Genomic DNA, 12,350 nt, shown 5'->3' with positions numbered 1-12,350 from the left:
AGAAATGGGAGGGAACAGACCCTGACTCTCCATGAGTGGGAACAAGGAAGTGACTAAAATGTGCAAGTTGCAGGTCACCTCTGCAAAATGGGGACGTGGACCTCCAAAAGGACAATAGATTTCATTTTCTCTATGGAAGCTGCGGTGTTTAGTATGAAGAAAGTTTAAACAGTTCTGATTTTTTTGACAGCTTGGGGTCCCTGACTTCACACAGGTTGTGTATCTGCAGGTGCCTGTTACACACTTGGGATTTCTAAACTTTTTTTCTATCCTTCTAGAAAATGGTTCCTGGAAAAGTTGCAACCTGAAGGTTAGTAATCTTAGCGGATTGAAAGCAATTTCTGAAGCTTCAATTTTCAGTAAATTCTACAAGTATATAGTAATGAGTTGGGGGGGGAAATTTAAGATGATGACAAATTGAATGTATTGATCACGGTAATTAAGGTGGGTTCAATAGTCCTCCCCTTAACAAACGAGTACAGTAAGAAGTATTACAACACCAGGTTAAAGTCCAACAGGTTTCATCATAGAATTTACAGTGCAGAAGGAGGCCATTCGGCCCATCGAGTCTGCACCGGCTCTTGGAAAGAGCACCCTACCCAAGTACGCACCTCCACCCCATCCCCATAACCCAGTTTGTTTCGAATCACTAGCTTTTGGAGCACTGCTCCTTCCTCAGGTGAATGAAGAGGTAGGTTCCAGAAACATATATATATAGATAAAGTCAAAGATGCAAGACGATACTTTGAATGTGAGCATTTGCAGGTAATTAAGTCTTTACAGATCCAGAGAGAGGGGTAACCCCAGGATAAAGAAGTCTGAATTGTCTCAAGCCAGGACAGTTGGTAGGATTTTGCAAGCCCAGGCCAGATGGTTGGGGGGGGGGGGGGGGGGGTGAATGTAATGCAACATGAATCCAAAGTCCTGGTTGATGCCGTACTCATGTGTGCGGAACTTGGCTATAAGTTTCTGCTTGGCGATTCTACATTGTCGAGCATCGGCTCGATATTCCACTTCTCCAGCTTCCACCCTAAACACATTAAAGAAGCCATCCCTTTTGGACAACCCTCCGTATACACCGGATCTGCTCAGGTGAGGAAAAGCGTAACAGACATCTACAGACGCTGAAAGATGCCCTCGTACAAACGGGATATGGGGCTCTACTCATCGATCGACAGTTCCGACGCGCCACAGCAAAGAAACTGCACCGACCTCTTCATAAGACAAACACGGGACACAACCGACGGAGTACCCTTCGCCGTCCAGTACTTTCCCGGAGTGGAGAAGCTATGACATCTTCTTTGCAGCCTTTAATACGTCATTGATGTATATGAATATTTTGCCAAGGTCATCCCCACACCCCCACTACTTGCCTTCAAACAACCGCGCAACCTCAAACAAACCATTGTTTGCAACAAACTACCCAGCTTTCAGAACAGCGAACATGACGCCACACAACTCTGCCATGGCAATTTCTGCAAGATGTGCCAGATCATCGACATGGGTACCACCATTACACGTGAGAACACCACCCGCCGGTACACAGTACATACTCATGCGACTCTGCCAACGTTGTCTACCTCGTACGCTGCAGGAAAGGATGTTCCGACATGTGGTACATTGGCGAGACCATGCAGACGCTGCGACAATGGATGAAAGGACATTGTGCGACAATCGCCAGGCAGGAATGTGCCCTTCCAGTCAGGGAACACTTCAGCAGTCCAGGGCATTCAGCCTCTGATCTTCAGGTAAGCGTTCTCCAAGGCAGCCTTCAGGACGTGCGACAATGCAGAATCGCCGAGCAGAAACTTATAGCCAAGTTCCGCACACATGAGTGCGGCCTCAACCGGGACCTTGGATTCATGTTGCATTACATTCACCCCCACCATCTGGCCTGAGCTTGCAAAATCCTACCAACTGTCCTGGTTTGAGACAATTCACAACTCTGTAACCTGGGGTTACCCCTCTCTCTGGATTTGTAAAGACATAATTACCTGCAAATGCTCGCATTCAGAGTATTGTCTTGCATCTTTGACTTTGTCTATATATATGTTAATGGAACCTACCTCTTCATTCACCTGAACAAGGAGCAGTGCTCCGAAAGCTAGTGATTCAAAACAAACTGTTGGACTTTAATCTGTTGTGGAAGACTTCTTCCCTTGCTCTCCCCAGTCCAACGCTGGCATCTCCGCATCATTAACAAACGAGATGAGAGACTTGAGAAGTTAGCAGGACTATGATGAATTAGGGTAGTATTACAGTACCAGACCTAACCCCAACAGTGACTACAATACTGGACCGAAACCCCAAAATTTTAGTTTATTTTGTAAGACTGTGCGGAAGGAATGCTTCGCCCCAGGAGTGATTACACGAAGAAATAGGGATTTGGAATTTCAAAACGCAACTTTATTATCAGAATACTAACTCTTTAACATCACACCCAAAAATAGCTCACAATTACCCCTTAAACAATACTACTCAATACAGTAAATGGAACACCCTTAATTACGATCTCTATTCCCAATTAAACAACAAGGAAGAAAAAACATACAGCCCTCAATCTATTCTACATCCCAATGGCACAGAGTAATACTTGATTTCCAGACAGGTTTGGCTCCTGTTAGAACCTCTGCAGACTCTGGCTGGATGTGTACAAAAAGTTGTTTCAACTGGTTTGTTTCAGCTTCCTTGTCCTCCGACAAGTCTGCGCAGCTTTACATACTATTAATCTTTTTTAACTATCCTACTGTGAGAGCAAAAGACTAACGGTCTAAAGGGTAGCCAGATCAAAACTCAACTCAAAAGTCTTTCTCAAAATGTCTGAATACCTTGGCTCCACCCAGTAATAACATCAACTCCCCAAGTTGAAAACAAATCAACTCCCCAAACTTCAAACACATGGACTCGCCCTTGTCAAACAACAGTGCATTAGCCCAAATTTTACCTTGATCAATTTCACCTCTGGCTCCCAAAAGCTTTCTGGTCTTCCAAAACAAGATTATTTTAAAAACGTGACTACTGCAGTCAAACACACTCTAACCCAGGCTTTTGACCCTTACATTTCTAAATGTTTATAATCCAACTGTTTATAATCCGGTATATCTAAAATCCTGCATTCGTCACAGTAGGTAAATGAATTGTCAAATTAGGTACAAAATAGTAGTGAGGGAAAGAAAGGTTGGATGAAAAGACAAAAATGTAAGACAAAATACAGCAGCCCAGATCTTCCAGTTAGTGTTAGAAAGGATATATCCGCACTGACTCTGATTTTAATGTGCCTGCTTATCATTTTATGTTTGCACCTCTGGGTGCTCCCGTTTCCTCCCACAGTCCAAAGATGTGCAGGCTAGATAGATTGATAATGCTAAACTGCCCCCAATAGTCCAAAGGTCAGGTGGGGCTGTGGGGTGAGGACGGGGGGGAGTGGGAATAAGTAGGATGCTCTTTTAGAGGGTTGGTGCAGACTCGATGAATGAAATGGCCGCTTTCTGTGCTATGATCTATCTAGCTCATTGGTATGGATTTTAAATAGTTGAGGTCTAACACTGATGCTTACGGCACTTCGCTTACTGCCCCGTTTATCACGACTGTTTTCAGTTTGTTGACTAGTCTGTAACCCATGCCAATATACTCCACAGTTTCTGATCCAAATTTAGTTTGCGATCGACATTACTGATCAGATTGAATATTTTAACCCATTACAGCCTATAGTTTCTCAACCCATAGTTTCTCCTAAGGTATGTGGGTCACGTTTAATTACAAGTTTTTTGTGCATTGATTGAGGCTTTCTGCGGACAGTGTTGCATTTAGGATGGGCATTCCAGCATTAGGAAGTTAACGTAATCAAAATGGCAAAGTATCAAGTCGACATTTGCATGGCCAATAATTGGCATCCGGGACTGATGAGCAGGTTGTGATCTCATTGGAGGGTTTACGTATCAGTTAGCCAATTGTTTGAGAGCTGTAGCTAAAAGTGTACCTTTTTTTATAAACAATTTTAATGAGGTATTTTTGGCATTACAAACAACAACAGTATAAAACGACGTACAAAGAACAATAAAAATAGTGCAATCACCGACTCCCATTCCGCCAAGACCTGCCTAATTGACCCCCTATTCTACAATACCCTAACCCCACCCCCACCCCCTGCTGATGATTAATTCTCCACGAAGAAGTCGATAAATGGTTGCCACCTCCAGGCGAACCCTAACAGTGACCCTCTCAAGGCGAACTTTAATCTTCTCTGGGCCGAGATAGCGCGCCATGTCAGTTAGCCAGCTCTCCGACTTAGGGGGCTGTGAGTCCCTGCAAGCTAGCAGTATCCGTCTCCAGGCTACCAGGGAAGCAAAGCCAAAACATCTGCCTCTTTCTCCTCCTGGACTCCCGGGTCCTCCGAAACCCCAAAAATCGCCACCTCTGGACTCGTTGCCACCCTTGTTTTCAATACTCTGGACATGACGTCCGCAAACCCCTACCAATATCCCCCAAGTTTTGGACACGCCCAGAACATGTGAACATGGTTCGCTGGTCCTCCCGCACATTTTACATACCTGTCCTCTCCCCCAAAGAACCTGCTCATCCGGGCCACTGTCATGTGGGCCCGGTGGACCACCTTGAATTGGATCAGGCTGAGCATGGCGCATGTTGTGGTCGCGTTGAGTCTGCTCAATGCGTCCACCCATAAGCCATCCTCCATCTCACCACCAAGCTCCTCCTCCCACTTGCGCTTCAGCTCCTCGGTCTGAGTCTCCTCCGCCCCCATGAGTGCTTTGTAGCTGTCCGAGACGCTCCCCTCCCCTAGACACTATCCTATCCTGGATCCCCCTTAGTGACAGGAGTGGGAAGGATGGTACCTGCCCACGCAGAAAGTCCTGTACCTGTAAATATATCTAAAGTCGTTCCCCCTTGCCAACCCAAACTTCTCCTCCAGCGCCCTCAAGCTCGGGAGGCTCCCCTCTAAAAACAAGTCCCCCATCTTCTTCTCAATTCCCGCCCTTCGCCAATACTCTGAGCCCCCCATCCAAGCTCCCCGGGGCAAACCAGTGATTGTCACATATTGGGGACCAGACTGATGCTCCCACTGCTCCAGCATACTTCCTCCACTGACTCCAGATTCTCAGGGCTGCCACCACTACGGGGATCATTGAGCGGCAGGAATGGCAAAGGTGCCATTACCAATGTCCCAGACTGGTGCCTCCATCCGCTCCCAAACTGATCCCACCACCACCACCCACTTCCTTATAATGGCTATGTTAGCCGCCCAGTAATAATTACTGAAATTCGAAAAGTATACCTTGCATATTTTCTGTAGTGAGAATCTGGAGTACAAGAGAGCCTGGTGTATTCTGTACGCAGCAGTCTATGGCTAGACTATATTGAGAGATAGTGGTTTGATTTTGAGTTTCTCTTTTCTGTCTCCCTGTATATATTTTTTCCAGACAAATTGCCAACACACTTCCTCTTCCCACCAGGAGGGACATAACATGTTCCATAATGGCCAGCCATGTCACTCTGCAACAGCTTGTAGGAGGCATGATTGAAGCGAAGTAAGCCAGTTGCTCTGAATAGCTTCTCGATAGATTGGCACAGTCCCACATTCTGATGAAGGAGTTATTGAAGTGGATTTGAATGAATGTTGGTATTAGAAGCCATGGCTTCCTTATGGTCTCAAGCCTACAAAGGATATATTTAAACTGTTTCATAGTTCTGTTTTAATGCAGTCGACGATAAGCTTGACTGAGCTTTGTTAGGGGCAGCAGTAGGGGCCTCAAGCCCGTTCCACTACTTAACTGGGTCATGGCTGGCCTGTATCTCGAGCCCATTTACCCATCTTAGTTCCATATCCCTCTATCAAACTCAGTTTTGACTGTTCAATTGATGAAGACTCAATAGTTCATTGCTGATCAAGAAAATGTTTTCCCTCCAGTTTAGCTGAATAATACCACACCCTTGATTAGATTACATGGTGTGATAATGAGCAATGCAAACTCAAAGCCATCTCATTCAATCCCTGGTGGCGGCTGCTTTTGCTGAGCTGCTGCTGACTGAATTGGCCTCCCGATACCTGGGTTAGAGAGCAGCAAGAACAATAAAATCAGCTGAGATTCCTAATCTTCATGTCCTTCACTCTGCTCTTATGGGCAGAATCAAACTTTACAACACTGCTCCCACTGTTGCTGTTCATTGTCCAGGATTGTAAATTAAGGGCAGCAGGGTAGAAGTGGAGCTGCCAACGTCAGCTACTGCCATTTGGGAGAGAACTGGAGAAAGAACAATTGCCCCATGATGTGTTGCTGTGGTAGAAAAATAAATTGATAAATTAAATTTGCATTAAATCTGTCTTTGAATTTTGGGTTTTATTAGTATTACTAGCCAATAGGTTTAGCAATACTGCACACGAGATGGGCAAGGGAGACTATTGATGGGCATACAAGAACCTGGAGCTTGGGTGCAAGTTGACAGCCCTACCCTCTGGAGTGAGTACTGTCAAGAGAGCTTCAGGGCAAATAAATACCACAGCCTACGGCACCGAGAAGGCCATTTGAGCACTATGCCTATTGACAGGAAGGTGAGTTTGATTCCGAGTATTGCTTATCAACTTGTCTTCATTGGGTAATTTGTTATCCCCAATTTCTGGCCAAACTACTAAGAAATTAAACAATTCGCCCCATGGTTGGTGGGAGGTGGGGGGGTGTAGGGAGAAAAGAGAGAAGAAGGTGGGGGAGAAGAGAGAGGAGGAGGGGAAGGGAGGGATATGTCAAATTGCTTTTTATGATATCACTGTGATTTAGACTGAAATGTATGGGGCATGATGAAGAGGCTTGCAGAGAGTACAAGAATTGGTTGTGTGATTGATGGTGAGATAGCTGTAGACTACAGAAAGGTATCAACGGACTGGGCAGGAAAGTGGCAAGTGGTATTCGATCTGCAGAAATGGGAAGCAATGTATTTAAGTAGGTCAAACATGATTCAGGGTCACAGTCTACATTTTACAGCCGGACCTTTCGAACAAAATTTGGATACACTTCTTGCAGTTTAGAACTCATTCTGCAAATGGCAGTTGATGCTATATCAAATATTAATTTTAAATCTGAGACTGAGTTTTCGGTTATCCAATTTTGCAACGGCAGTGATGTGGAGTTAGGTCACAGATCAGAATTGATCTCATTCTTTCATGGGCTGAGTGTGTCACTGGCAAGTCCAGCATTTGTTGCCTATCCCTAATTGCCCTTAGACTGAGTGGCTGGCAAGGCCATTTCAGAGGACAGTTCAGAGATGGCCACACTGCTGTGCGTCTGGAGTCGCATTGTAGAGTTCCTTCTCTAAAGCAGCTAAGTGAGCCCCCCCCCCCCAAAATTTATGTCTCCTGGTTGTACTGATCATTCTGTAATGTAAGCAGTTTCTCCCTATCTCTTCTATCAAAACCCCTCATAATTTTGAACATGTTCTATTAAATATCTAAAATTGGAACAAGAAAAAAGGGACATCTCCTTTCACTCAGTCAGACAGCAACATTAATGCGAGTCATAAGTGAATCTGTAGCAGAGTTCTGCCCTCTGCATGTAGGAAGAATGTACATCGTTAGTGTTAACTCATCAGAAAATCCAACTTACTGAGCTAACACAAATACACCTGTTGTTAATTTGCACCACCCTTGTGTTTCTCTTCCCAGGTTTGCATAAGATGTTAGCAGGCTTTGAAGACAAATCAGCATATGCACTCTGTACCTTTGCTTACAGCACAGGAAACCCAAAAGACCCAGTGAAGCTATTTCGAGGGAAAACTCCGGTAAGTAATTACAGAGAAGTGTTATCGCTGTTGTAATGTAGGAAATGTGGCAACCAATTTATGCACAGAAAGCTCCCACCAATAACACTGACTCGGCAAACTGTTTTTGTGATGTTGATTGAAGGTTATACATTGTCCAGGACACTGCGGATAATTCCCTGGCTCCTCTTCGAGATCGAGCCTTGGGATCTTTTACATTCACCTGAGAAAGCAGATAGACCTTTGGTTTACCATCTCTGCCAAAGATGTCACTGCTGACAGTGCAGCACTCGCTCCGTATTGTGCTGGACTGTCAGCTTTGATTTTAGTGCTCAGGTCCTGGAGTAGGACTTTGAATCCAGAACCTTGTGCCTCAGAAGAGAGTGTTACCGACTCAGAAGTGAGTGCTACCAACTCAACCAGGGCTACAGCAGCTGTTGATAATCCTGTGGATTTTTCCTCCTGTACTTGGGCAATATTGGGGTAAATTTTCATATTAGCTGCGCATTTTGACTGTTTCCTACAACACTGACTGTACTTCAAAAGTATTTCATTAGCTGTAAATTGCTTTAGGACATCCCAAAATCATGAAGGGTGCTAAATAAATGCAAGTTTTTTTGCTTCTTGGCAGTTGGGCATCATAGATGCATGTGTGGGCCATTTAGCCCTCAGCCCGTTTCACCGTTCAATGAGATTCATACTGATCCGTGACCTACGTCCACATATTCACCTTTGCATATGTCCGTTAATACCTTTGGAGAACAAAAATGAAGTTAATAATGGATCTAGCACCAATTACCATTTGCAGAGGACACATCCAAACTTCATTAGTCTCTGCATGTAGAAATGTTTCCTAATTTTGCTCCTGAAAGGTCTGACTCTAACATTTGGACTCTGCCCCTCAATCATAGACCCTCCCCAACCATTGGAAATAGTTTCTCTCTATCTACCCTTCATCAGCTCTCCGTATAATCTTTTTAAAAATCAATCAAATTATGCCTTTACTGTCAGAAATGCAGGGAATGCAGCCAGTTTGTAATAGCTCCTCATAGTTTAACCCTTGAGTCTCGGTATCTTTCTGTTAAATCTACACTGCACTCCCTCCAAGGCCAATTTATCCCTCCTCTGGTATGTTATCTAAAACTGCCCCAAGTAATTCAAGTATGATCCAACCAGAGCTTTGTATAGCTGCAGCATAATTTCTACCCCATTGTATTCTAATCTGCAAGATATGAAGACCAGCATGACTTTTGACCATTTTCTGCACCTTTCCAGGACATTTTAATCACCCCTGAACCTACAAATCTTTTCGAAGCTCCACAATTTTTTATTTCAGCTTTTATGGAATACTCTGGTCTATCCTTTTTTGGGCCCAAAGTGGATGACCTCTCATTTGCCTACATTGAAACCCATTTACCACAATCTTTGCCCCACAATCTACTAATGTCTTCTTGTAATTTTGCATCTACACTGATAACAATCCCACCGATATTTGTGTCATCGGCAAACTTGGACCTGTAACTTTCTATCCCATTATCTAAGTTCATAAATATGATGAACAGTTGACACCCCAACACAGATCATTGTAGGAAATCCCTCATCAATTAGAGTACCTGCCCATTGTTCTGTCTTGAATGCTCAGCCAATTTTCGAACCAGGTTAGTCATCCGCTTTTAATTCCACGAGCTTCAGCTTTAGTTAGCAGCCTCTTCTCAGGAACTTTAACAAACTCCTTCTGGAAGTCCATAAAAATAATACCCACGGATATTCCTGAACCCATGATTTTAGTCACCCCTTTAGATTAATCGGATTTACAAATCCATGCTGGCTCTCCCTGATCGGCCATTCTATCCTTCAATGTTGATTCTAGTAATTTCCTGACAATAGATGCCAAGATAAACTTCTTGATAATTCCTTGGTTTCCCCACCTCTTTCTTAACAGCATCATTACATGCACAGCTTTCCAATCTAAAGGTACAGTTCTCAAAGTGCGCGAACTTTGAAAGATTATAATTAGGGCATCTGTAATGTTCTCTTCTGCTTCCACTAACCTCTCGGGTGGAGGCCATTTGGTTCTGGGGACCTGTCACTCTTTAGTGCTACCTGTATTAATCTCTTCAATACTGATTTTACTAAAGTTATTTATGGTTGGTCCCTATCGCTGATTCAATATTAGTTTCCCTGTTGTGTCCTCTGCTGTACTGATGCAAAGTAATTATTCAACATGTCTTTCATTTCCATATTTTCATTTACAATTTAATTTACAGTTATCAGTTTACAAGGGGCCAACGTTTCTCCCGATAACCCTCTTTTTCCTCATGTTTTTTTTTAAAGTGTCAATTTTATTTTGATATTCCTTACAAGTTTCTTTTCATGCTCCCTATTTTTAACCATGTTTTATCACCTTTTGTTCTTTATATCTCGGAGTCACCAGGGTCTGTGTAGTCTTTGCATTTTTGTATGCTTTTCTTTTAGTAGTATGTTGTCCCTTAATCACCTCATCGTCCATGGCATTTGTTTTGGTAACTTGAGTTCTTGCCCCTCGAGGCATAAACTAGTTGCGTATCTGATTATCTTCTGAACATCTACAAATGAGCTTCTGTTCGTTTATCCATTAACCAATTTGCCCAACTTGCTGGTGTCTGTCTCTGCCTCATACGTCATGGGCGGCACGGTAGCACAGTGGTTAGCGCAGTTGCTTCACCATTCCAGGGTCCCAGGCTCGATTGCAGGCTTGTGTCACTGTCTGTGTGGAGTCTGCGTGGGTTTCCTCCGGGTGCTCTGGTTTCTTTCCACAGTCCAAAGATGTGCAGGTTAGTTGGATTGGCATGTTAAATTCCCTTTAGTGTCCAAAAAGGTTAGGTTGGGTGACGGGGATAGGGTAGAGGTGTGGGCTTAAGTAGGGTGCTCTTTCCAAGGGCTGGTGCAGACTCAATGGGCTGAATTGCCTACTTGCTCTGTAAATTGTCTGACTGCCTAAGTCTAAAATCTCAGGAATCTGTTTTGCATTTCTGCCTTTCAAACACTATGTTGAACTTGATCATGTTATAATAAAATGTTCATGCACGGTTAGGATGTTAATTGCATCTGGCTCATTAGGCATTGCTTAATCTAATATGGCATGACTGTTGGTTATGTTGTTGCAGAAAACTATCCTTAACGCACTCGGGAAGTCCACTCCCTTTCTAACATGAGCTCGTCCTCTTATCCCAATCTAAATTAAATTTAAAATCCCACATTGAAAACATTCCTCCTATGTAACATGCATGTCTAATCTCTACATTTATGCCATCCAGCACTTCACAGCTGCTAGCAGGCGGCCCTGTGCACAATGCCCAGTGCAGACTTGTGGCACAGTGGTTAGCGGGTGACGGTCTCTGTGGAGCTTGCCACATTCTCCCAATGTCTGCGTGGAAGGAACTCCCAGGCCATCCATCCCCTTCAACGTCCGCTACCTCCACCACCGACACACAGTGTGACCATCTACAAGATGTACTGCAGCAACACTTCGACAGCCCGTTCCAAACCCACAACCTCTACCATAAGGGCAGCAGATGTATGGGAACACCTACAACCTCCCTTTCAAGCCAAACACCTACTGCATTGTTGATCCTTCACTACTGCTGGATGAAAATCCTGGAACTCCCTCCTTAACAGCATTGGGTGTTCCGACAACACATGGACTGCAACAGTTCAAGAAGTCGGTTCACTGTCACCTTCTCGAGGGCAATTAGAAATGGGCAATAATTGCTGGCCTAGCCAGCAACATCCCGGAAAGAATTTTTAAATTATCATAACCATGGTGACGGATGCAGGGCTATGGGTGGCAGTGAAGGGCACTGAAAAATTGCCGATGGGAGGGGCATAAATTGGTTTAAAATGAGTGATTTCTTTATTTAACCGACATGATTCAATCTTTTCCATCATGGAGGGCAAGATAGTCGATCCTCGGGGACCGAGAAACTTTGGTTGGGATCCTTGTTTTCAGCCTGACGGCTTTGATCTGACGTAAGTCATGAAACACTTTTCAAGTTGCTAGGACACCAACGTTTCTTTAAATGTGTACATGGATATTTTATCCGATTTTGCTTTGCCAATAATATGTGTCTTTCATTGAATCTCTCCAGATATGCAGAAATGCCCAAAGAGGTAAAGAATTCAATCTCCCACCGTTACAAAGCACTTCGTGAATTGGCAGATTATTTTATTGAGAAGAATGATTCCACAAAAAAGCTAGGCTAGAAGAGAAATGTAATTAATAATGTCTGCATGTTTAATCTTTTGTAAAAAAAAAAAATGTACAATGCATTAATGTAATTTGTATCAAACAGGTGAAAATAAATATTTTAAAATGTGGCACTATTTTGCAATGAAGTTGTTGGGCTATGATGCACTAGCAAAGCAGTTCTATCTTCATACCCTCATCTTTGTTAAACAAGTCTTAGCAAAGCCTGATGAAGTGGGATGTTCTGAGGACAAGTCAAGTTGGATCACCCATATTCACATCCTCGGAGAAATCCAGGCATTTTATTTTGATACATCACTTGCTAAAACCATTCTTTAGCACTTCCACAAGAGATACC

At 43.7% G+C, this 12,350-nt stretch overlaps 1 protein-coding gene across 2 annotated transcripts in view; it reads left to right on the top strand.

The window, feature by feature from the left end:
• Positions 1–12,124, top strand: part of itpa (inosine triphosphatase (nucleoside triphosphate pyrophosphatase)) — a 44,243-nt gene extending 32,119 nt beyond the window's left edge. For both annotated transcript variants that reach the window (XM_038794956.1, XM_038794957.1), the window contains exons 5-8: positions 279–310; positions 7,673–7,788; positions 11,699–11,775; positions 11,895–12,124. In XM_038794956.1, coding sequence (XP_038650884.1) covers positions 279–310; positions 7,673–7,788; positions 11,699–11,775; positions 11,895–12,009 — 340 coding nt within the window. In that variant the 3' untranslated portion in view covers positions 12,010–12,124. The remainder of the gene's footprint in view (positions 1–278; positions 311–7,672; positions 7,789–11,698; positions 11,776–11,894) is intronic.
• The last annotated feature ends 226 nt before the right edge of the window (positions 12,125–12,350 follow it).

This window comes from Scyliorhinus canicula, chromosome 4 (genome assembly GCF_902713615.1).
Source record: "Scyliorhinus canicula chromosome 4, sScyCan1.1, whole genome shotgun sequence".
In the NCBI taxonomy this organism is placed as follows: Eukaryota; Metazoa; Chordata; class Chondrichthyes; order Carcharhiniformes; family Scyliorhinidae; genus Scyliorhinus; species Scyliorhinus canicula.
This window is presented reverse-complemented; position numbering and strand designations above follow the sequence as displayed.